Consider the following 25,343-nt stretch of genomic DNA (forward strand, 5'->3'; position numbering starts at 1 on the left):
ACTTAACTCCGATTAAATAGCTCCGATAACGGCCCTTCAAATCATCATCTATAGACTAACACAAATTCTCAGTTTAGTTGGCACTAGAGCAAAGCCAAACAGTGCTAAAATTATTCAAAAAAGGGTGTGCAGCACATAAATTGTTGTGAAAACTTAAATGCAGATCAAGGGTAATAAAAATTTGCTTATTAAAAAAGGGTATCACCAAAATTTTGATGGCACCAAAATTCCAGTTCCTGCAGGGAAACGAGATATTTTTCCCACCCCTTTCCCTTTATCTGCCAAGGGCTATGTCTGGTCACCCCACAGTCACGTTTTTCTGAAAGCATAGACTTGCCTGGGTCCCAAGTCAACGAATATGAGCTTGCGTCTCAGGGACTGAGTGGCACTGTGAGTTACAGTGGAGGAGGGGTTCGCTACCCCTGGTAATTTGGGTGACAGTATTACCTTCCATCAGGTGCTTGAGTTGAAGGTCAAATCTACCAGTGAACCATGAATGATTTCATTACTAATCTAAGGCTTGCCTTGAATACACAGAACTCAGGGTCCACTCCCCAAATCAATGAAAGCCCTACTTCTGGGCAGTAAAATCAAGTGGAGGAAACCACTGTAGACATGGATGGAATCCACAAGTGTCTGTGCCCGATTCAACAGAGAAAAGAACGCTAATGTCAACCATGCCCTGCCTCACCTTTTAAGGATGCTTGAAGATTAAAAGTTCAAGAGAGAAGACAGAGGGATTTTCCACGCGAGGAAGTACTTAGAGTCAAGATGCCCACTCTGACTTTTCTTAGTGTCAATGTGCCCACAGACAAGGTGATTCGCAGAGTCTTAGAACCATAGGAAACGATGCTTCTGTCAGCTCTGCTGCCAGCCTGCAGCCCCTGCTTCCTGGCTGGTGTGCTCTGGGCCTACTGCTCAGTTGTTCTGTCAGCCGCTCCCTCCCTCCATGCGTGCCTCCCACCTGCCAGCTCACATTTATCTCATGTCTACCACCCAACGGATGTGTGAGGTGGTATGAACCGCGATGTACAGACAGGAAACCCAGGTCAGCAAAGTCCTGTGACTTGCCCGGGGTCACACGGCGAGGGAAGGTGCAGAGCGGAAACTCTCACCTTGGATCTGCTGTCTTGGGTAGTGAGGACTTCATGACAGACATCAGCCTGGCCCCAGCTTTGACGGGGATACCCCCCCCATCTCCAGTGAAAGGAGAGACAGGAAGTCCAGAAGGGGAGAGGAAAATAATATGATCTATTACGTTTAAACAATATTAACTTGGGGTGAACAGCTGGTTGCAAAGTTCTCAACTTAAGACAGAGACTCTTGGCATGTTCCCTCTTTCCCTCCCTCCAGAGATGACAAGAAGTGAACTGCTTCTATCTACAGAGAAGAGGCCCTGTCCGCTTGTCTGCAGGCCAGTTTGAGGAGGAATTTTGAAAGGTGAAGTGTCTGGTCCAGCCAGGCTGTTGTGTTTTTACATGACTGGGCAGCCACTGATGGAGGGAATGCGCCTTTGGGACATGGGTCCAGGCAGGTTATCCCACGGCTTTGCACACAGACAGCTCTTTCCTTCATGACTCATCAAATGTCGTTCTCTCCGAGTCAGCCTGGGTTTCTAAGAACCCCTCTCAATACAGTGCCCCAGGTAAATTCTATGACCCAGCTGTGGGTTGAGATGAAAATCCATTTGCCATCCCTGATGCTGCTGTCTGCAAGGAGCTGCTCTCAGGGCAGCTGGGCTCCTCCCTGCCCAAGCACTATCTGAGGCCTTTTCCATTGGTTCTGTTGGGTTGCCTTTGGCAGGTGCCACTCCACAAGTCTCTGGGAGTCTCTGGGATCTTCATCCATGGACTAAAGGAGAGCTGAAGAAGAATCCAACATCCCCAGCCTTCTGGCAAGAGGTGATTTTCCTAGGGACCACATACCCTAAAAGAGCCTGTCTCAAAAACAGAAGGTAAGCAAGAGGGCAGTGAGCCCTCCAGCCTGCTTTTCCTTCCATCTCTGCCACTGACCATCAGCTGTCCCTTCTCTTTCCTCCACACTGGAGTAGGTGTGGCCTCCTGGGGTTGGCTTATCAAAGAGATTACTGATTTTCCCTCCCAGCACCAGTGATTAGGATGCCTCCCCGCCATAGGGGGAAGGCTTGTGGGGACCTTGTCTCAGCTGTGGCTTGCTCCACAGGGTGTGACTAACTGGGGCCTGCAGGTGGTCTTGCAGCCTCTGTACTGCAGCTCTGAGGTCCCAAGGGGCACCAGGGTCCCCTCCGCCCACCAAATGACTCAGCTGAGCACTGCAGCTGCTACCCTGAGGGAGCTAATGCTCCCTTAGGAGTCCCCAGCAGGGATTCGCATGGTTTCAAGACCAAACACCACAGCAAACAGCACAAACGAGAAGATACCACCAATGAGCTGGTAGATCTGACACTGAGCCACCACTTAGTGCACAGAACATCTGGTTCCGCAGCAGCTTTAACATTCAGAGAAGAATTCTTTGATGCTGTAGATTTTTAGGTTTTCTGACAAGACGTCTCATATAATCAAAGAATGATGTGGATGGGGAAAGCACACCAAAGGCCCAGGTTCTCAGAATGTTGCCACGCAGCGGGCTCTGACCGGGTTGGGTGGGTGGCGGGCTACAGGTCACTCTGACTCTTAATCCTCATCAAGTGACTGCTCACAAGATGCCTTTAAGTCTCCACGATTGAGACAGAAACCCAAAAGTGTGCCAGAGTTTTCTGTGACCGGAAAGTAAGGTGATTAACAGAAAACCTCAAAACTGGCCTCTGGAAGATTTAAAGAGAGGGCCCGTTCAAACACTTTAGATACAAGAGAACAAACTTAGGGGAGAGAAGGAATCTAAGTCCAGGGTGAACAGTACAGGCCTCCTCTAGACATTAAGACAGCAAATGCAAATGAAGGTCATTATCTGTGCATGTGGACAGGTCTGTCTGTATAAATGCTGATCGAGTAGGGTTTAAATTGCCAGTGTCAACAGCTGGAGGAAAAGAAAGAAACTAAGGACTTTTCAGTTAATGTGTCCTGACCCTGGAAACCTCACCTGTGGAAATCCACACTGGCACTCATCGGAATCCTTAATCTGCTTAAAAATAGGAGTCTGCTCCCAGAATCACCAGCAGCCTCCCAGTTTCCTAACAACATGATTATGGAGTGTGATTTCTACAGTCAGCCAAGCCTGGTTGGAATTCTGGCTCAGCTCCTTCGGAGCTGTTCCTACGAAGTTGCTTAACCCCCCACCTGTTTTATCTGTAAAAGGGATAAGCCATCGTTCTCATTCTGCAACCTGTGTCTTTTTCTCCCCGCTCTGTGCTGTTTTTCTCCTTTCTTTTTGCTAATCGATAACCCTCATCGCTTTGTCTGCTCTTTGAAAACCTTTTTCAAAAGTTACCTCTGTTGTGAACCTCCATCCATCTCTCCCCACCCTAGAAGTCCCTTCCTCCGGTTCCCCATGGAGGATAACTTTAATGACCAGATGCAATAGTAGATGTGGAAGGACTTTACAAACCAAAGAGGGCCAAATGCATGTAAAGGTTTAGGAATACCTCTCCTCATCATTCACACAACCCTGGAGAGTAATCTTAAATGGGCATCTGTTTTGTATCCTCTGTTAGGCTCTTACTACTTAAAGGGTGATGCCTGGACCAGCAGATTCCACGTCTCCTGGAAGGCTGCTGGAAATGCAGATAATCTAAAGTCCTGGCAGTGACTGCTGAGTCAGAATTTGAATTTTAACAAGCCCTCCAGATGATTCATATGTACATCAAAATTTGAGAAGCACAGGATTCGACTCTAGGACCTCAAGGGTACAGGCAGCACAGTGTCTCCAGAAAGCCCTCCAGAGCCTAGGAGAGGCCTTTGTGCCTGTGTAATCCAGGTATTCAGGAAATACAACCATGCAACCAGACCTGCCAGCAATGAAACGGAAAGCCTGGCTGCCTCTAGGCCTGTCAATAATGATACTTATCTGAACAGACCTGACTTCCACTATCTTTACATAAAAAGCTTGAAAATTACATCTGCATAAAAAGCAGGCTCCTTTAGGGTAAGTCATTATCAGGCAGAGTGCAGCAAGTCCTTGATAACTGGAAGGAGAGTTGGCCCCTTCTCCTCAGAGGGAGCCAGTGTGAATCACAAAGACTCCCTCGATTTCACAGTTCATGCTCCTCACTCCACCATCCATCCCTGAACATTTTAATGGCGTTCAGAAAGCAAAGGTGTGAAAGGACAGCTGGCCTGGGACACCCACAGCGCACGTTTGGTGCCTCTGCAAAGCTCTGCCTAAGAAGAGCATTCTAACAGCCTGAAGCAGCCTCCCCACTTCCAGGGACATGATATTTACACTTCCCATCAGCAAGAAGATTAATTTGGGACTCAAATTCCTCCATCATACGATCACCTCCTAATGATTAGTAGAGTGTCTCCCAGAAAGGCGAGGCTGAGAGCAAACACAAACCATGCTGAACTACAGTGAGCAATCACTTTGCCTCTAAGACACCTCTTAGAAATTGAGTGTTCTTCACAAAGAAGCGCGCGGGGGTCGGGGGAGGCATTAACAAGAAAAGAGGCAGATTAATATAGTGATGGGAAATTGGGCTGTGGAGTCTGATCCAGATTAGAATCCCAGGCCCAGTTCCATGGTCACGTGCTAATCTCACTGAAGCTCAACATTTCCCCCATTAACACAAGTGGATACCACCTGCCTGGTGGCTCTGAGGATCACTCAAGAGAACACACGAAGTTCACAGAGCACAGCGCCTCATCTGTGAGAAGGGCTCAGGCAACATTGGATGTTATTTTTCTGCTGAGCTCCCCCATGGGCTGCCGGGGCCTTGCTCAAGGCTGAGAAGCCAGGCCAAGTCCACCTTGCTCCTGGGAGGCCTGCCCACTCACCTTGATCATTTCTGCCACGTAACTCTCGGGCCCGGTGTATTCGGTGGAGTCCTTTACTTTCACCAGGACGATGAAGCACAGATAATGCCACATGTTGTGTTCTTCCTTGATGTGCTCTTCAAAGGTGACAGTCTTGTTGTCAAACTTGTCTCTTTCCAAACCTGAAAATGAGACAGAAAGCCCCCGGCCCCAGCTGAGCAGTCTTGGTAAAGAAAAAAATCCATGACAGAACTGTCAGTAGAGAGGATGCTATGGTTTCACTCCTGTCTTTATAAAGAGTTGGATTCTGTCAGCCTTACAAGTACATTCACGTTCACATTATGGCAGGAAAACACAGGCTGTGAGTCAGACAGACTTGGGTTTGAATCCCACCTCTGCCACCTAGCAGTTGCTGCTTCATCTCTACATGTCTTAGCAGCCTTGTCAGTGAATGAGAAGACTACCATCTAGGTCCTAGGAGTGCTTAGGGGTAAAATGAGAATGTGTGTGACACACTCACACATTGCAGGTAATCAGGGAATATGAGGCCTCTCTGCCCAGATAAATGCCAAAATACAGATATGTTAAGGTTTCTTGAGGAGATAGAGTAAGGACAAAAAGAACTTTAAACAAATTTTGAACTCTAGCTGGTAGGTTTATAACTTGAAGAAGCCTGGGTGAGCAATTCTAGTCTCTGTGTATTCTAGGATTGATCAAATAAATATATTGTGGATAATGGCAGCTGGATTCCTCACTGCCTGAGAAAAGAACACAGAGAGACAATAAACCCTGTAATGCTAAAATGGAAGGAAAATTATCAGTATGAATTCATCCTTTTTCATACATATAGACATAGATGTGTGCAGATACATTCACACATATACGGATGCATACACCTCTCCTCTAGATCTGTATCCTAATAAGCCCTGGGAGCAGTAGCACACCAACAGGAATGAGCACCCACAGTCCCCAAATTTTGGCTTCTAAATACTTTTCTCCAATAAAAAGAACCAGGGTTCTTTGAAGAAATGACTGAGTCCAGGGATGGGTCAGGAAATGTACAAGGTGAGCCTAGGCCTGGAATATCTTATGATGCCCAAAACAAAAGAAAAGTACATAGAAAATGATGATGATATAACTAAACCCAGAAGCCAGCTGGAAAGGGCTCTCACTAGTCATATCTGAAGCAACTTGAACATCAAAATAAATAATGACAGTGAAGGATTACAGCCCATTGAATAAAATAAAATCCATGAGTCCATGTTGTTACAAATATAAACACAGAAATATACATACATATGTGGAGAGAAGAAAAAATTCTTTCTTACAGTAAAAAGCTAGTAGAGAAATATAGAAATAATAATAAAAGTCATCATTGGGCAACCATCATCATAATAGATTCAGTCAGACATCATCAATGACTGCTAAAGGAATGAAAGTTTAAGGAATAGCAGGATATTCACAAAGTGTCAAAGTGTCTCTCCATAAAAAGCAACTTTATGGAGTTACTGGAGAAACATGGTAATTAGCATCTTAACCAAATCAACAATGTTAGTATCACAGCTGGGTGTAGCAGCTCACACCTGTAATCCTAGCATATTTGGAAGGCCAAGACGGGCAGATTGCCTAAGCTCATGAGTTCGGGACCAGCCTGAGCAACACGGTGAAATCCCACTTCTACGCAAATACAAAAAATTGCCAGTCATCTCAGCTACTCAGGTGGCTGAGGCACGAGAATTGCTTGAACCCAGGAAGTAGAGGTTACAGCGAGCTGAGATCACCAGTTACCAGATGAACTGGCATTACATGCCTCCTGCTATGATGCAACGAGAACACAACAGCATGTTTCGATATTCCTGTGGAAAACCACATATCCTCGAAGATCAAACAAACCCAAATCAAGGGACATTCTACAAAATAACTGACCTATATTCTTCAACAGTGTCAGCAGAGGCTAAGGAGGCATGGTGACTGACGCCCCACAGGAGGGGGGTTTGCAAAGGACATTATTGAAATGAACGGTGAAATCGGAATAAGCTCTGTAGATCAGGTAACAGTGTTGGCTCGGTTTTAATTTTCCAGTTTTGATAATTATACTGTAGATAACAAGAGAATGTCCTTGTTTTTAGGAAACGTGTACTAAAATGTTTAAGGACTAGAAAGCATCATTGTCAGCCACTCACATTCAAAAAGGGAGAGAGAGAGAGAGAGAGAGAGAGAGAGAGTGTGTGTGTGTGTGTGTAAAGCAAATAAGAAAATATTAATATTTGGAGATTCTGGGTCAAGAGCATGCAGAAATTCTTTGGACAGTCATGCCTTTTCTGTAACTCTGAAATTATGCCAATGCAAAGAGCCTAAAAAGGTTTTAGGGGGGCAAAATGCAAAGAATTTAAGTCTTTAATTGGAAAATGCTCATTTTTTTTTCAGCATACATACTACTAGGAAATTTATACATTTAGTACTCATATTATGAATAATCCTGAAATGATTACTCAGCTCCCAGATTCCTCCGTGATGAGTTTACATTTACAAATATTTTCCTGTAGTTATATTGAACATTTTTTCTTTGGTGACCATGTACCTCTTTTATGTAGCAGTTCACTACTTCTCCTCCCATGCCTACAGTGTGCCAGGTTCTAGCTAGGTGTCTTTACTGATTCTCACTATAATGCAGAGAAGGACATGTTATTGTACCCATTTTACAGATGAGGAAAGGTTTTGAGATGCTAAATGACTAAATGATGGTTACAAAGTAACTCAGTCAGAACCCAGGTCTACAAATACATCCCAGCAGACTAAATGCCAAGTAGAGCCTCACTCACTGCTGAGGTTAGAGAGTCAAAAGGAAGCGGCCAGTGCCCCTTCCCGCATAACTGGGCACACACCCAATCTGTCACACCCTCACAGTCTCCCCGTGTGTCGGCCACCTGGGCCTTCACTGCCTTGCTGGAGTTGGCCAGCAACACTCACCACAGATAAAGCACGTGGTCTTTAAGATCTCTTCCTTTTTCTGCTTTTCACTCCTCAGGTCAGCAAAAGTGTCAATGATAACCCCAAAAATCAGGTTAAGAACAATGATGATAACCATGAAGAAGAACAAGAGGTCATAAATCACTCTAGCAGCAAACAGCGGTTCCTGGAAAAGAGAGGTGTCTGAATGGGTCTGAGGCCCTCACAACCCTTTGGTCTGCCCAGCTCAAGTGAGACCTCATCTACTTGGGCAGAAATTAAATTGGGTGTTAAACTTTTAAACTCAAAGCTGCCTCTCTTTTCATATTCCCTGTCTCAGTTGTGAATTCTCTAACTGTTGTGTGACACGGCCCGGAGGGATCTTGGATGTGCATTCAGGTGGATCAGACCTAATCCTGATGGGAAAAGTCCCTAAGTCTACCCAACGGAGAGTGAAAGCTACCCCTTTCTATGCAGCTGATTTTGTGGCACCTCCTCACGTGATAGGGAGGAAAGAAGCCTAACAAGCTAGTTCCGCAGCTACTCAGCCCTACTCCCAGCTCTTCCTCTGCATCTTCAGTTTACACTCAACACCACTGCATGGTGCTCCCACCCCACCCGCCCCCTCTGCCCTTCCTTCCCCTCGGGATTAATTTACCTCCTTGGACGGCTTCCTGAGCACATCTCCTACTCCACCCCCGCTCCGCAGCCCGTGACTCAGTACAGTGACAATGCACATCAGCAGTGTCTCACATGTGTGCTCTTTATCCTCTTCCGTTTCTTCTGCAGGGACCAGCTCTGTGAACACAGCAAGTAATAACAGACAGAAAACGTGAGGGGAAAGGAGAGACCGGGATTTTGAAATCCTGTTTCCTGAATGCCATCTCACCAGGCACACGAAAGAATAAAATTAAGGAATCAAGAGCCAAGTACTTTCTTTCAAAAGCTAAAGTTGTCTGTCTGGGCAACTCTGTTTCCATGTTAATTTCTCTAGCTATGGGAGTATTTCTCTCCCTCTGTGGGATCTAAAACATGCCCTGTCCTTTCCAGGTTTTAAACCCCAGACCCAGCTGCAAACAGTCTTTTCACGTCAGATGAGTTGCTTCGCTACTCTGAGTCACAAGCATCTCTCAGATGAGAGTTATGCCACAGGACCCAGGTTCCTCACTGGGGATGATGTGAGGACTAAATCCAGGGACACTTCACGGCAGGGGCTCTGGATAAACTGCTTTACATTAAAGGCTGTTCACTCTCACTGTTTTACGCAGTAAGAGCCAAGCTTGCTGTCTGCCTCATTCCTTTCTCCAGCTGCAGAAGGGTTTTGCTAAAACACAGATCTCATCACTTATCTTTCAACAACCCCTGATCATCCTCTGGATGAAGTTTAACCTCCTAAGTCTGACACAGAAGACCCTTCATGATCTAGCCCTTTGTATCTATCTGTGGCTTCATTTCTTGCTACTCACCTCCTTCTTTATAAGCATTATCTCCCCAAACTTGCTGGTTTTTTCTTCTTTAAGACTTTAGATGGACTATTCCCTCTCCTTGGAATATCAATAGTCTTCTGTTATAGTTTGGATATTGCCTCCTTGATGATACGCTTACCCCAGTAGTAGGCCAGTGCCTATCCTCTGTACTCCATCCTTATTCCCAGCATTGGACATACTCTCTAGCAATCACTATTTAGCTTGCCCACATCCTTCTCTACATTACTGTCTCTTAGAGGACACCATAGTCCCTGGCAAGCAGTGGGCACTCAGTATAAATCAGCTGAATCACATCAGATCTTTTCTTGATGTGTAGCCTTCTTTGCCCTTCATCTCCCTCCTCTGTCCCAGCCTTTCCCCTTGGCTATAGCCTTTCTCCTGAGCAGTAAATCTGATCTGCTTCTAACATCACCTGCATCAGCTAAGCCTCTGGGGGAGTCTGATATGAACATGGGGCTTACAGCTAGGAGGTCCTACCTTCTTTGGGTGCAGGAGAGGAACAGTTCTCCCCAGTCTCCACCCTACACACGTCGGAGAACAGGAACTCGCTTGCCAAACTCTCGCCGGTTTCTGGGAGAGAGAAGGAAATTTATGATGAACAATCTGGCAGCATATGGTTAAAATGTTTGAAGTCCCCAATTCACGGCTGATTAAACAATTCTTTACATAAATAACACCCTAGAATCTTGCATATAAATTCAAAGCAGAAATGCAATTTACACTTTCCTTTGGTGATCTGGATGGGAAACAAGCCAAAAATGTCAATTCCTGTAGGCTTACTAGAAATATCGCACTTAAATAGCACCTCTCCAACTTTAAAGACAAACAGCTGAAACTCTTAGACAGATACTACTGAACGTACTGACTCCAGCAAGATTTATACCAAGTCTACACGAGAAGCATCAGCAGGCATTAACAGAAATCCAAGGTCCAGGCTGGTTTAGTCCACAACTCTAAGATGGCGGGCAGTAATGTCACTTAGTGTCAACTTGGGAGGCCGGTGATACATGCCAAGAACACAGCATTTGGGAGGGAGAGCACAAAGGCTGGCTGGCTCAGTCAGCCACAACGATTCTAGTCTGTTCCTTAGACTCAGGGTTGCCTGGCTACCTGATGAAAAACCAGTAATATTTCACTAAGTAGGGCCAACTATTTTAACTGAGAGAAAAGGGCACTTGGGTATCACTGAAGTATTATGGTCTTTCACCCTCAAAATTGGAAATCTCTTCTGTTCTTGCTATGTGTAAAAATAACACGAGCTCACTGTAAAACCTGCATACAGTTAAAAAAAAAAAAAAAAAAAAGCCCCAGAGAGAGCTACTGCTAGCAGTTTGGAGGTACAGCCATCCATCCGTATTTTAATCCATGTATATAAGCTTTTTAATTTTCAAGAAAATACAAGACTGGGCATGGTACCGGTAATCCCAGCACTCTGGGAAGCCAAAGCTGGGGGATCGCTTGAGCCCAGAAGTTCACGACCAGCCTTGACAACATGGCAAGAACCCATCTCTACAAAAAAATGCAATAAGCCACATGTGGTGGCAGGTGCCTGCAGTCCCAGCTACTGGGGAGGCTGAGGTGGGATGACTGCTTGAGCCCGGGAGGTGGAGGTTGAGCTGAAATCAAACCCCTGCACTTCAGTCTGAAAGACAGAGTGAGATCTTATCTTTAAAAAAAAAAAAAAAAAAAAGACATTCTTAAAAAAAAAAAAAAAGGGCCGGGCGCGGTGGCTCAAGCCTGTAATCCCAGCACTTTGGGAGGCCGAGGCGGGTGGATCACGAGGTCAAGAGATCGAGACCATCCTGGTCAACATGGTGAAACCCTGTCTCTACTAAAAATAGAAAAAATTAGCTGGGCATGGTGGCGCGTGCCTGTAATCCCAGCTACTCGGGAGGCTGAGGCAGGAGAATTGCCTGAACCCAGGAGGCGGAGGTTGCGGTGAGCCGAGATCGTGCCATTGCACTCCAGCCTGGGTAACAAGAGCGAAACTCCGTCTCTTAAAAAAAAAAAAAAAAAAAAAAAAGACATACATGTGATCCTACTATAGCTATCCGTCTGCCACTTCCAGCTATATCTTGTGGGTATTTTTCCATGGAGTGTTATAAAGATGTACCTATAGGCAAGGCACCCCACTTCATGGATGTACCATGATGTGATGAAACACTCCTGAATATTTAGACTGCTTCCAACTGTACACTGCAGCAAAAGTCCTCCCATATATGTCTGTTTCTACATGCACGGTCAGCAGGCTTTTTTTCTTTTAAGTATAGATTCCTAGAAGTAAATTTATTAAGTTAAAGGGATGCATACTCCAACCCTTTCAGTATATATAGTCACTGCTTTACAAAAAGGTTGCACTAGTTTAAAAGATGATGTTAGTGAATAAATTAATGTCAGATCTGGTCACTCACTCTTAGCATTTGATATGCCACATTGCCCTTTGAGTAAAGTGAGAATGAAGACCTGTATTTGAAATTCATAATCCACGTGTTAGGGAAATGCAATGGGGAGATGTCTACATTACTAAAGTCATTATTTTCTTTAGTTCAGTTATAATCAGGAAACATTCTTTTAACACTGAAATCATCAGAAGATCCCAAACCCACCTGGAACAGTTGTTTCATTGGGCAGCCTGTCTACTTCCAAGATAAAGTCATCCTTGAAGAAAAGATAGCCCACTATTGAGAACAGGTAAACGAGGATCAGAGCCAGAACTGCTGTCAGGATGATGGACCGTCCATTGCGAGTGACACTTTTAATGACATTAAGTAAAGTCTCTTCTCTGTACACTAAATCAAAAAGCTTTGAAAACAAAAAGAATTTTAAGAAGCGTCGATGTTAGATGTACATCACTGTTCCATAATGAAAACTTGGTTTATAGAGAGTTCACCTTCTTAAAAACTCAAAAGTATTACATTATGATCCTAACACTGAACATCTTGCCTGACTTTACAGTGAAACAGAGATGGTAAAAATGAGGAAAAATAAATGTAGAAGGGGGAAGCAGGAAACAATAGCAACTTCACGTAGGATCCAGAGCCATTTAGAGGGCCTGGAAATAGAGAAAATACATGCTTGTGCCAATGAGTTTCAGAGAGGAAAGTGATGAGGGTCTTGGCGTGCATTCATTTAGAAGGTACTGAACTGAACTTCTGTGAAGAGCCAGCCACCCTGGTCCCTGCCCTCTTGCAGCTGTGTCTGGTGGGAAGTCAGACATGCTACAGGTCAGTGTCAGTGGTAAGGACTCTGGACTTAGATGTAGGTTCACGTCTTAGCTCAGCTACTGTCCACCATATGATCTTGGGCTAGAAACTTTACTCATCCCCTCTGAGTCTCCATTTCCTCATTTGCAGACTGGAGGCTGTAGAGTTATTATGAAGAATAAATAAACCACGTAGCCACAGGGCTAGCACACTGGCACACACATGCTGAGTAAGTACAATAAATAGTAATTATCACTCATTTCCTGGTCAAGAGACTGGGACAGGGTCACATAGCTAGTATATGGCAGGGACATTACTGGTGCTAACCAAGGAAGCCTAAACCCTTACTACTCTCACGCTTTGTGAGGGTAAGACCCCTGCAGGTCATGGGGTGTTCACAATCCAGGCTTGCCCTCTGCTAAGGACCTGCTCTTTGCAGGAAGTTGGCTTCCTGAGGAATGGAATATCCCTGTAGGTACATATAGGTATGGGAGGATAATGGCTACTTTTCCAAGAGCTACATTCACAGACACTTGGCTGGGGGAATGGTGGGGAGTGTGTGAAGAGAGTGCTCTGAAGTTACTCTTAGACCTGAGGCTAGTTTTTAGTATGGCCTTTGGCTGCTGTCTAATCCTGGATGGAAGCTTTGGTCTCCACTGTGGCTTTGGGGTGCGACTGCACCACGAGGTGAGTCAGGAGACAGGGTCGAATCCTGACTCCGCTTTTAATTTGTTGCAAGGTGTCGGTCAAGCCATCTAAACTCTCTGGATCTGTTTCTTCGTCTGTAAAGCAAGTGGACTAAGATAGCTGATCTCTGAGTCCCTTCCGATTTAGAATTTTACATCTGGGGTCATTCTCTCATTGACTGGCTTTTCTGCCTCCTTAACACCAATCTGTGTTCTGAGACTAGTTCTGTAAAGGGCACTGGGTGGAGTAGGATACTGAAAGGGAAGCAAGGAAGACGTGTTTAGTCAATACAGGACGACAGAAGGCGAAGTGTTGCTGTTCATGTTGGTTAAATATTTTCCAGCAGCTCAATATAAAGTGGCAAGTAAGAGCAACTTCAGAGGACAAACAGATGATACTTGTTTCCTGTGGTTAAGGACCGTAGAGATTACAGAGCCTCCAAATCATTGAAATGACAAGTGATTTGTTCTTTTCCCGCATCTGTAATTTCTGATTTTAAAACAATCAATATGTACTATTCATATAAAAGAAAAGCTTTCTTCTAATTAGAAAATTATACATGTTCAATGGAGAAAACTTGGAAAAGAAAAGCACAAAGGGAAAAAGTCACTGATAGTTCACCCCCTAGAGACGTCCGTTCAATGACTTAATTCCCCCGGCCTTTAAAAGATGCCATGAATAGACATATATTGTTTACAAAAATGTTAGACCATAATACTGGCACATAAACAGCCTTTCACCAAGCCATCAGGAACATTCTTCTGTCAAAAATGATCACCCAGTATTTCACTATATGGGAAAAACATGATTAACATAATCAATATGTGTTGTTGTTTTTTTTTTAAAGAGTCAAGATGTTTCCAATTATAATGAATAACGCTATGATAAGCACTTCTATACATGCCTCTATACAGGCTCATCTAGCTATTACTTTTTGGCAAATTTTTGGAAATGGAGTATTTGGGTCAAATGATATAAGGAAAACACGTTGCCTACTGCCTTCAAGAAAGGCTGGGCCAGTTTACATTTACCACTAGCAAAGAATCATGCCTGTTTTACCCCACTCTCACTAGTACTGGGCACCATCAGACTTTTTAACCTTTATTAATCGGATTGTGCTGTTTTAATTAGCATGTCTTTGTTTAGCAGCAAGGATGACCATTTTTCCATGTTTACTGACCATCTGGATTTCTGCTTTTGTTAACTGCTTGCTGCTTATGAACTTTGCACATTTTCATCTCCAGGTGTTAATATTTTTCTAGGGACACAGCTTTAATGCAGGCTCAAGACCAGGTCCAACCAGTCTTGTGGGGGGTGGGGTGGGCGGCAGTTTAATTAGGTCACCAGATTACCCTCTCTGCCTTCTGGCCTGCTGGCATGGAAGAGAGCTCTCCCAACTCAGGAACACATGGGTTTTCCCTGCTGAGGTCTCTCTCCTTTTACAGGCAGCCCAATTTTTTTTTTTTTCCTTTTTTGGTTGCAGGCTTTCCTTATCAGTGGAATAATTTGAACAGTGTCCGTGTTTTCTGGTTCTTACCAGACACATCCAATACTGCTTTGATGATACCCAAAGGAACATATCAGTTGAAGCCACAAACAAGTCAGGGTCCAGACGGCTTAGAAAATCCCTCCCGAAGAACACGTGAGAGGCATCCAACCACAATCTAGTTTGAACCTATTGCATTTTCTAAAAGTGAACTGAGGTAGCATCATCAGAAGCTGAGAGTTACTCTTATCTTTCTGTGATAGGTTAGAGCCTTGAAAGCACAGATGTAAAGTGCAACGTGAAATGCCAGTTTCACTGATGCAGGGACTTTTTCATGTGCTTGAATAAAAGGCAGGGTAGACTTGGAAATCAACAGAGTTGTGTGGCTCTCCTGCCTCTGCCAGTGACTGGCAGTGTGACTCTGAGCAAGTTACCTAACCTCGCCCAGCCTCAGCCTCCTCAGCTGTAACTGGAAGATACCATCTACCTCAAAGGTGGTAGCACGAGCGTGTAGAGGAGAGCGTGTGCAGGGTGAGCACTCATGAAACGGCAGTCGCTGTGCCGTGCTCCAGACTGTGAGGAGCAGTATGTGCTCACTATTATGTGCCCTGCATCAAGCACTGGGCCTGGCCTGCATTGCAAGTGATGAAAAGACGACGACTCGCAGGAACAGAAAAGAGGCAAAGCCAGCTAGAGGCAGACTGGAGGAAAAGTCAAAGTGTCTATAGGTGCGAGGTGGTGGTGTCCAAAGGGGAATCTCCTGTCTCTTGGGAGAGACCCCTTGGCAGGGATGAGAGAGACCACCAACTGAGCTCTGCTGCCCTGCTGTGGAAGGACAGGATTTGTTGTCCAGGGACATGATGGCATGAGACAAGAAGTCTCAGAAGCAAACACAAGTCTCTAAAGATTTCTGATACAAAGTGACCAAAATAGGCCACATAATGGCAATCACAAGTATATCCTGAGACCTCTCTGCCTAAAACCTCAAAATATAGCCAGACCTATTTTTAGATGAGGGAAAGTAATCCATTCCCTTTAGCCTGCCAACATCCACCCCTAATGGAATGAGCTAATCCTAGTGATCTGAACGGTGGATTCTGTATGGTGTTTTGGGTGGGGGAAGGAATATAGAATGACAAAGACAATAATAGCTGACAATCGTTCGGCAGTGCTATTCTAAGCCCCTGACCTGAACAGCTGCATGTAATCCCTATGGCGGCCCTCTGAGAGAGACACAGTGTTCTCATTTTGCAGATGAGGAAACTGAGGCGCAAAGCAGGTAAGTGAAGGGAGTGTCTCACACAGGTGCATTTGTGCTTTCAAATCTCTAACCTATTGCAGAAAGGTAAGAGTAACTCCCAGCTCTGATGATGGTACTACCTCAGTTCACTTTTAGAAAATGCAATAGGATCAAACTAGATTGTGGCTGGATATCTCTCACGTGCGCTTTGGAGGGATTTTCTAAGCACTTCCCTGAAGCACTTCCCTCGCTCCACCTTTTGCAAGTCCGTTCCTCTTTGCAAGTCAGCCCTTAGGCCTTGATCGTTTTTGTCCTCACAAACGTTTTAATATTTCTAGGCTCATTAGGTGTGGCTTGCAGACAGGTCAATTTTGTGCTTTCTGTCATTTTATGTAGGTACAAGAAAATGGTTTCTTATCTACAATGCCACAGGTCTAGATTCCCTTTAACTATAGGAAAGTTATTTGATCTGTAATTTAAAAAGCTATTCAGGAGAAAGGTGACAGAACTAGCTTGTTTTATAGACTGTCAAGACATTAAGCACTTGGCTCATATTGGAACAAAATAACTTTTACTGAGAACGGTCTCCTGGACCAATAAATCTACTGAGCTCATTATCATGAATCGTGGGGCTTCAAAACTAGCTTCTACTCTTATGGTCACTACGTGTGTTCAGAGAAATGGATTCCGTGAGAACTGTTGGATGAGAGCCTCAAAAACACTCCTCTTGGTATAAGTCTTGGCTGAGTCTATGAAGTAAAGAAAAACAAAGGTGCGTGGAGAGGAAACATCTCCTGAACCTACTACAGGCATTTTCCATTACTGAGAAGCAACAGGCCTGGTGTGCACAGGACACAGTGCAGTTGTGCAACTCCTGTATTCCTGGGCTGACCTAAGTCCTGTGTAGCTTTCCTCTGAGATCCCCCAAAGGCTGCAAACTGTGGAGCTTCCATCTTGGTGGACCAGGCACACCAACCACTATTAAAAGGAAGGGTCTGTGATGAGAGACAGGACGTAGGATACTTTCCTAGTTCCCCACATACAAAATATTTCCACACCAGGTACTCACCAGCAGACTGTAGAAGAATTCATGGACAAAGAGCCCCATGGCACAGATCACCAGATACAGCAAATGATAGAGGAACTCAACATCCAGAACCATGGCTCGGTAGCCTCTTGTGAATGTCCCACAGTTGCCCACAAAGCTCATTAGAAAGATGATTTTATTGCATACCTGAGAACAATGACAGGACCAGTCAGATGGCACAGACTGTGTAAGAGCAAAGAGAGCATCTCACACAAATGTATTTCAGTCACCGTGCTCAAACAAATGCTTCCTTTCCACCTGGTGCCCACCAAACCCACCAAGAACCATTTGCAGATCTAAGTCATTTCATTACTTTGCTTTTCAGGCATATTACAAAATACATGGTAGTCAAATAACTTCTTGTGCAACAGTAATCAAGTCGCATTTCTCTATGGCAAAAACAAAATTAACACGTACTGAGATTATGATTTTCAAAATGAGATATGAATCATTTCTAACATTCTTATATGCGTTAGTCAAACACAGAAGTCACCTCAATCCACGAACCCTGTGATCAGCATGATCAAAAGCCTTTTCTGAATGTTACATTCTAGGCACTGTAAGGTGGCAATTTAGTGAGCAGTGATCAGTTCTCGCCTTTCACTGCTCCTAAGGTTACAGGGAAAACAAGAATTTTCTTGGGAAGAAAAAAGGATTTCAGGATGAGTTCTATTCCCCTGCCCTCTCTTCTGGGAATAACTTCTAATTTTCCTTTGGGGATCCATCTGTCTCTGAGTAGCAGTCTTTGAGGTGTGGGTGAGGCTCTAACCTGGCCATCTCCCTGGGTACAATGACCGGGTTAGAGATAGACGCAGGACCAAAGGGAGCCAATGATGTCCACAGAGGTCTTCTCTGGGATTGCTGCAAAAGATAATTTTGTTCTTTCCCGCCGACCTTGAACCTGAGCAGCTGTAAACGCTGGAGCTGCCACACCACCAACACTGAAGGCACCACCAATACTGGGGACACAGAGCCAAAAGATGGCAAGGAGGAACTGGGCCCTGCGGCCACTGTCTGAGCCCCATCATCACCTGTGTCTGAAGCGAGGCTCTTGGTTTCTTGGTCAAAATGAGCCAGTACATTTTCTCCTTTGCTGAGGCTGGCATGGATGAGGTTTTCTGACACCTGTAACTGGAGGAGTCCTAACGCAACTACTGTGCAATATAGTCCCACCTTTGATAGAAACCCCAATGGCTGGAAGTCTCTTTCCAGCAGTATGTTGACAGAAAAACGTGGCTCAGGAGGAGGCTGGAGAGGAACCTCTCTGGATGCACTTGGTAAAACCATCTTCTGCTACTCCAGCTCCCCTGGCCACAGGTGCTGGGGAACTTCTGCCAGTTAATCTGGTAGGTCGGTGTAAGTGAGCTTCTCAGCAATCAGATAAGCAAGGAAGCCGACACCCACAGATGGTCGCTAGCTTCCTCAGACAGGCTAAGCATTCAATCTGCCAGTTTTTTTTCCCCCAAAATTCTAACCTTTGCTAGTGGAGGGGCTTTCATAGGGTGGGAAAGTATCACTGATTCTGGATGATCCACGATGATGTGGTTTCAGGGAGGGGCAGATGGTGCCCTGGATGACATTATACATTACAGACCTCAAACATGCCCTTGCTCCTACCATCTTAACACAGGGGTGATCTACTTCACCCAAATCCATTCTCCCCTCTAACTTCTGCCCTAGTGTTCTCCACTGCTTCCCCAGGAAATAGCTGCTATTTGTGGTCTCAGCCTGTGGCTGGACTCCGCTTGTTAGTCTTAGATCTGGCTCCCGTCCCCACCTCTCTACAGAGGCAGCTCATGCGAAGTCTCCAAGGATTCTGCGCACGCAGCAGTCTTCCCGTCTGCTCTTAGCATCCTTCCCAGCTCCCTGCAGCACGACAGGGCTCCCACCCCACCCTGCTCACCACTCTCCTGGCTGGGCTTTCAGGAACCCGCCCTCCCCTTCTCCAGCTCTAAGAACAACATTCTTTCTCTGTCTCCATCCACAGCTACTTTCCCTCTCCCATACATTCCATGTGCGTGCTTTTTTCTTTTAAAATTCCTTCTAAATAATTATTTATTATAGCTGTTTGCCCCTCCCACCCCAGCTCATGTTGTTGTAAATGGTAATTAAGTGTCTCAGTTGAGTCTTTCCCCCAACTGATTTGTGTTAAAGAAGTGGTAACTGGCTCAGCACAGCGGCTCACACCTGTAATCCCAGCACTTTGGGAGGCCCAGGCAGGTGGATCACAAGGTTAGGAGTTCGACACCAGCCTGGCCAATACGGTGAAACCCCCCTCTCTACTAAAAAGACATAAATTAGCTGGGTGTAGTGGTATGCGCCTATACTCCCAGCTACTCGGGAGACTGAGGCAGAAGAATCGTTTGAACCCAAGAGGTAGAGGTCGCAGTGAGCCAAGATCATGCTACCGCACTCCAGCCTGGATGACAGAGTGAGACTCTCTCTCAAAATGAACGAACAAACAAAAAAGAAGTGGTAACTGTGGAACGATTATCAGAGAAGGCCAGAGAAAAAAGAACTAGGCAACCCATAGAAGACAGCCTCTGAAATACTGAACATTTTTTCGATCTAGTTGTTTATGTAATTCTTTTGCATTTCCTTTTTAAATGGTTTCCCCTCGCTGCAGGCAATCCTTACATTCTCTCTTGTAGTTCTGGTCATGTATTTCCAAATGCCACAGCTAACGTTAATAGTGCATCTTTGCACCTGAAGCCCAGTAAGTCAACGATTTAAATGCGTTTTCACCCTGAAAACCAGAGCTTTGCATGACTTCATTTCAGATGCCCACGTTTTTCTTCTCTCAGTCATCTGTGACTGAAAATTTGGAGCCATATTTGCCTCCTTCATCACCCAGTCAAGACAGTGATACCCTCTTTGCCTGAAAAAAGGACCCAGAGTGCTGACGTGGTTTGGTTCTGTGTCCCTCCAAATCTCCTGCTAAAGTGTAACCTCCAGTGTTGGAGGCGGGGCCCAGTGGGAGGTGACTGGATCATAAATGGTTTAGCGCCACTCGGCCTGGGTACAGTATAGAGACAGAGATCTGGTTGTTTAAAAGTGTGTGGCACCCCCCCGCCCCGCTTCCTCCTGCTCCAGCCATGTGAAGATGCCGGCTCCGACTTTGCTGCTTTTACTCCGCCATGAGTGGCGGCTCCCTGAGGCCTCTCAGAAGCAGATGCTGCCATGCTTCCTGTACAGCGGCAAAACCTCAGGCCAATCAATTACCCAGTCTCAGGCATTGCTTTAGAGCAATACAAGAATAAACTAATACAAGCGCATTGCTTTCTGGGGTAAGGCACTGACTCTGTGCCCACCATGTGTTACTATTTCCTTCCCATTTCTTTTTTCTTTTTTTTTTTTTTTTTGACACAGTCTCACTCTGTCACCCAGGCTAGAGTGCAGCGGCATCATCTTGGCTCACTGCAACCTCCTCCTCCCAGGTTCAAGAGATTCTTGTGCTGCAGCCTCTCGAGTGGCTAGGATTACAGGCACATGTTACCGCTTCAGGCCAATTTTTGTATATTTTTAGTAGAGACAGGTTTTGCATGCATACCAGCCAAGGTGGTCTCAAACTCCTGGCCTTAAGTGATTTGCCCACCTTGGCCTCCCAAACAGCTGGGATTACAGGCTTGGGCCACTGTGCTTGGCCTATTTCCTTCCCATTTCTGACGTCCCTATCTTCCTTCTTTCTTCTACACTATGACCAAGACTCAGGCTTGTCAAACCTAATCAAAGCACAGCAACAGCCCCAAAAAAGCCTCCTTGCCTCTAGTCCCTCGCAATCAATCCATATAACATGCCATACAGAATGCATTTTCTCAAGAATACGTCTTTATATAGCCCATTTCTTGGCTCAAAACACCCCAGGCAATTTCTACTACTGGGAACAGAGTTTTCAATATACATTCTATACAACACTAATCTCAAGTGATATGAAAACCTGCAGGAAAATAAGTTTGGGAAACAGAAATATGGTATTTTCCTTGGAGGTTCCTAATCCATATCCAAATTAGAACACTAAAGTCTGAGGGGAAGCCTAAAGTAACGAAACCCTTCATTGTGTTTACCCCAGCACTTTTCATGTTGATTCGACCACGGGACCCTTTTTTCACCTTACATTTATCAACGTGGAATATGCTCTGGGAATGCTGACCTGGAGGATGAAGTCCTGTTGCTTTATCCTAAAATTCCACGCTGCAAGTGACTCATACAGGATTGGTTCCTACTGATCACTACTGAACCATGGACAAGGTGAAACTCTTTATTGTCTTGATAATATCCTGGGCATTGCCACTGTTTTCCTCTGGACTATGGGGCCCACAAAACCAAAACCTCTTCTCAATCTGTGCTTCCTGGCTAGATCCTCTCCATTCTTTTTTTTTTTTTTTTTTTTTAAAAAAAAAAAAACAAAAAACATTATTTATTTATTTATTTTTGAGATGGAGTCTCCCTTTGTCACCCAGGCTGGAATGCAGTGGCACAATCTCAGCTCACTGCAAACTCCACCTCCCAGGGTCAAGTGATTCTCCTGCCTCAGCTTCCCAAGTAGCTGGGGTTAAAGGCACATGCCACCACACCGAGCTAATTTTTGTATTTTTTGTACAGACAGGGTTTTGCCATGTTGGCCAGGCTGGTCTCGAACTCCTGACCTCAAGTGATCAGCTAACCCTGGCCTCCCAAAGTGCTGAGATTACAGACGTGAGCCACTGAGCCTGTCCCTCTAATCCTTAGGCCCTAATTTCCATCCTGCCTCCTCCCCGCTGTAAGTTTTTCAGCTTGATGTGACCTCGTCTCCTCTAAAGTCCTTGCTGCCTGTGCCATTTGAATACTCACTTTGGGACATTTGCTGTTGCACTGAATTACTATATTATTCTGCGACATCACTTCCAGTTCTGCACAAGGACCTCGGCTTCCTTCTGTGTTCAGGACAGAAACCCTGGAAGGCATCTGTAGATCCTCCAGTGATTCACATGTCCAAATTTTCTCCTTCCCTTCACCAGGAAACCTCTCCAATGCATGGATTTATATCAGTTTGTCCTAAGAATTCTCCCAGAGATGGAATTGGCTTCTATCTTTCAATGGTACTGAAACAGCATTTCTAAATGTCACCGCTGACTTTTAAAGAACTGTCTCTGCTTCTCCTCTTCCTTTTCTACCTGCCCCATCTCTGTGTTTGGCCATTCCCTCTTACCTCTCTCCTCTTTTCTATGTGGCCCTTGCCAGAAGCGGGTACTGTATTAATATTTGGTGATTTCACTTATTGTCTAAAATCTCCTATCCCAACAAACCTTTGACTAGATTAGCAAAACTAACTTAAATCTCCAAGAGCTACCACTCTTCCTGCCTATCTCCTGACAGGAAGAGTCGCTAAAAGTGAGAGTGCTGGTGCCCAGGGGATGCATTACAAGGCTCACTGTACCATGGGACAGTCAAGAGGGAGATATCTACCTGCAGCCATCCCTTGCTTCTGCCATTTTAACAGTTTCCCCAAACAATATTTTTATGAACTGAAAGCACAGGCCAAGATTCTAGAAACCAGAATGCAAGGCATTCCTATTTACTTGCAAACAAAACAGTGGCAAGGAAAGTATTCATACTTACATTGAAAGCGCCCAGAAGAAACAATGTGGGTTGTAACCCGACCGAAAATATCAATCGTAGAATTGTGGAGGCAATTAAAGCCCGGATGCCATGGGGCTTGGGGAGGGCAATGACAATGGCCAGAGAGATGAGCATGGCTGTCCACAGGAGTCCCGACCAGTGGGGCTCCAGGGTTCCTGCGAGGACAAAACAGGGTTCTGTCACAAATCTGTGCATTCACTGAGTACAGGGGACAGACCTAAAGCATGCACCATTACGGTTTCTTCAATAACTTTTTTGCCTTACCAGTCCCAGCACTCACCTCAGATTCTCTGCCCCATACATAAGCAGTCCCATCAGTATTTTCTGACCTCCAAGCCTTCACACACACTCCTTCTGCTGGGAAGTTCTTCCCTTCTCGTTTATCTCAGGTCTTAGCTTTGGCATTACTTGTTCTAGGAAGCCTCCCCCATCCCCTTCCTCCCCACAAAAACGTCAGGAGTTCTCTCCTCCCCACATTCCCGGCTTCCAGTCATCCCTACAGGATGCTACTTCCTAATGGTCAGTTTACTTGTCTCTCTCTCACCAGATCGCACATCCCCCAAGGGAAGTACCTGGTGCCTGGCAGGGACTCAAGAAAAGCTTGTTAGAGAAATAAAACTCATGCATGTGTCACACTTCACTCAGAGAAGGCAACCTGGAAGCCTCAACTTAATATCTATTAACAGTATGCAAAAGAAAACTGCAGGTCCCCTGCCTGAATCAGATTTCTCCAAGGAAAAGAGAAAGACAACTTCCGTGTCATGAGCATCATCCTACAATTAGATTATCCCTGCAGTCAAAGAGCTTATACCAATTTTTGTCATCCCTTGCTACTGCAAGTTCTATTTAGAGTGTCCCACGAGACGGCTTGGTTATATAACATGAGCCAACACAGCTAAAAATATAGTTCTGTAAAACACTCATTAAAAAAAAAACACCCCTATTTCAAATGCTGTCACATTTTGAGTCTCCTTCAGATGTAAACAAGCAGCACTACATGATTAAGGCCACTTATATAAAGGAGCTTCACTTCTTCAGAGATGCTGGGACTGTCCACCATCAGGGAGGAGACACCTTTGCAGGGCACAGCCCTTCCACCAGCTGCTGGCTGCCCTAGTTCACTGAGTCCACGCCTGCCGAGATTCAGCCTCACTTTAACAACTGCTCCCCCAGCCCAGCCACTACCTCTTCCCTTTTGAAATCCTTCAAAAGGAAAATCTGATTAGGAATGGGGACAAAGAAGCAGAGGCTTCTCGGAAATTCAGGAAGTGCACACTGAGGCACATGTGCCTCTTTCCGAGCATTTAACCGTTGTTAGATGTCATGTCAAGCCCTTAATGCTGATGATCATTTACTGAGTCCTCCCAACCACCCTAGGAGCTTGGTACTATTGTAAAGGAAACTGAGTCTCAGGTTACATTTCCTGCCCAAAGTGATGCAGCAAATGGCTGCTGACCATTTGCCTCTGAAGTTGATGGTCCTTATCAATATTTTTTAAAAATCTATGCATTTTAAGTGTAAAACTTGGTGAATCTTGGCAGTTTATGTAGTCATGTAACTACTGCATGTAACTGTCACCACAATCAAGATACAGACGTTTTTATACCTCTAAAAAGTCTCCTTGTACTTCTTTGCAGGTGATGCCTTTCCCCATCCTTACCCCCAGCTACCACTGATGTGATGTCAGTCCCTATAGTTTTGAGCTTTCTAGGATTTCATAAAAATGGAAAAATAATCCTATCAGTAGGAAGTCTTTTGTGCTTGACCTCTTTCACCTAGCAAGTTTTTAAGATACATCCAGGTTACCGTGTATGTACTGATACTTTGTACTTTTTATTGCTGAGTATATTATGATATGGATATATTACAATTTATTTGTCCAGCTAACAATCAATGAGTTTACAGTCTGGAATGAATGCAAATAGTATGACTAAAAACATTCAGGTAAAAATCCTGGAGTGGAGGTATGTTTTCATTTCTCTTGGACAAACATAGAGAAGTAGAATGTTGGATTCTAAGTATATGTTTACCTTTAAATGACAATACCATACTGTTTTCCAAGTTGAATGTACCACACTGCCTTCCCACCAGCAGTAATATCATGGTTCCATTTGATCCACAGCATCATCAATACTTGGTAGTAACCATCTTTCTAATTTAGTCATTCTGGTAGGTTTGCAGTGGTATGGTGTTATGGTTTTAATTTACATTTCCCTGATAACTAGTGATGCTGAACATCATTTCATGTGTTTATTGGCCATTCACATATCTTCTGTGAAGTGTCTGATCAAATATTTTGCCCACTGTTTTAACTGAATAGTCTTTTTATTATTGAGTTGTAAGAGTTCTTTACATATTCTGGACAAAAGCGTTTTATCAGATATATACTTTGGTGACTACCTTCTCCTAGTCTGTGGCTTACCTATCATTTTCTGAAGTGCTTAATCCCATTTTAAATGGACTTTTAAAATTATCTCAGTATCATCAATGTGACCTACTGGTCCCAAATCCTGAAGAGGGCAATGTAAAAATGCTGTCTCCTCACTATAAAAGCAGTGTTAAAAAATACAGTGCTACATTCCAAAAAACCAACTCTAGAAAGACATCTTTGAGACAGTTGGAGAAATCTGAATTTGGACAGCCTATTACAAGATTTGCTGTGAGTTTTGTTAGACATGATAATGGCATGGTGATTATAC

General features: G+C 44.7%; 1 protein-coding gene across 14 annotated transcripts in view; it reads right to left on the bottom strand.

Annotated features, from left to right (window-relative positions):
• The window catches only part of ITPR1 (inositol 1,4,5-trisphosphate receptor type 1), a 353,358-nt gene that overhangs the window by 24,505 nt on the left and 303,510 nt on the right, over positions 1-25,343 (bottom strand). For all 14 annotated transcript variants that reach the window (XM_074404869.1, XM_074404867.1, XM_039478545.2 and 11 more), the window contains 7 exons: positions 22,624-22,799; positions 17,008-17,172; positions 11,929-12,124; positions 9,800-9,892; positions 8,494-8,633; positions 7,857-8,022; positions 4,908-5,068 (listed from right to left, as the gene is read on the bottom strand). In XM_074404869.1, coding sequence (XP_074260970.1) covers positions 4,908-5,068; positions 7,857-8,022; positions 8,494-8,633; positions 9,800-9,892; positions 11,929-12,124; positions 17,008-17,172; positions 22,624-22,799 — 1,097 coding nt within the window. The remainder of the gene's footprint in view (positions 1-4,907; positions 5,069-7,856; positions 8,023-8,493; positions 8,634-9,799; positions 9,893-11,928; positions 12,125-17,007; positions 17,173-22,623; positions 22,800-25,343) is intronic.

This window comes from Saimiri boliviensis, chromosome 8 (assembly GCF_048565385.1).
Source record: "Saimiri boliviensis isolate mSaiBol1 chromosome 8, mSaiBol1.pri, whole genome shotgun sequence".
NCBI lineage: Eukaryota > Metazoa > Chordata > Mammalia > Primates > Cebidae > Saimiri > Saimiri boliviensis.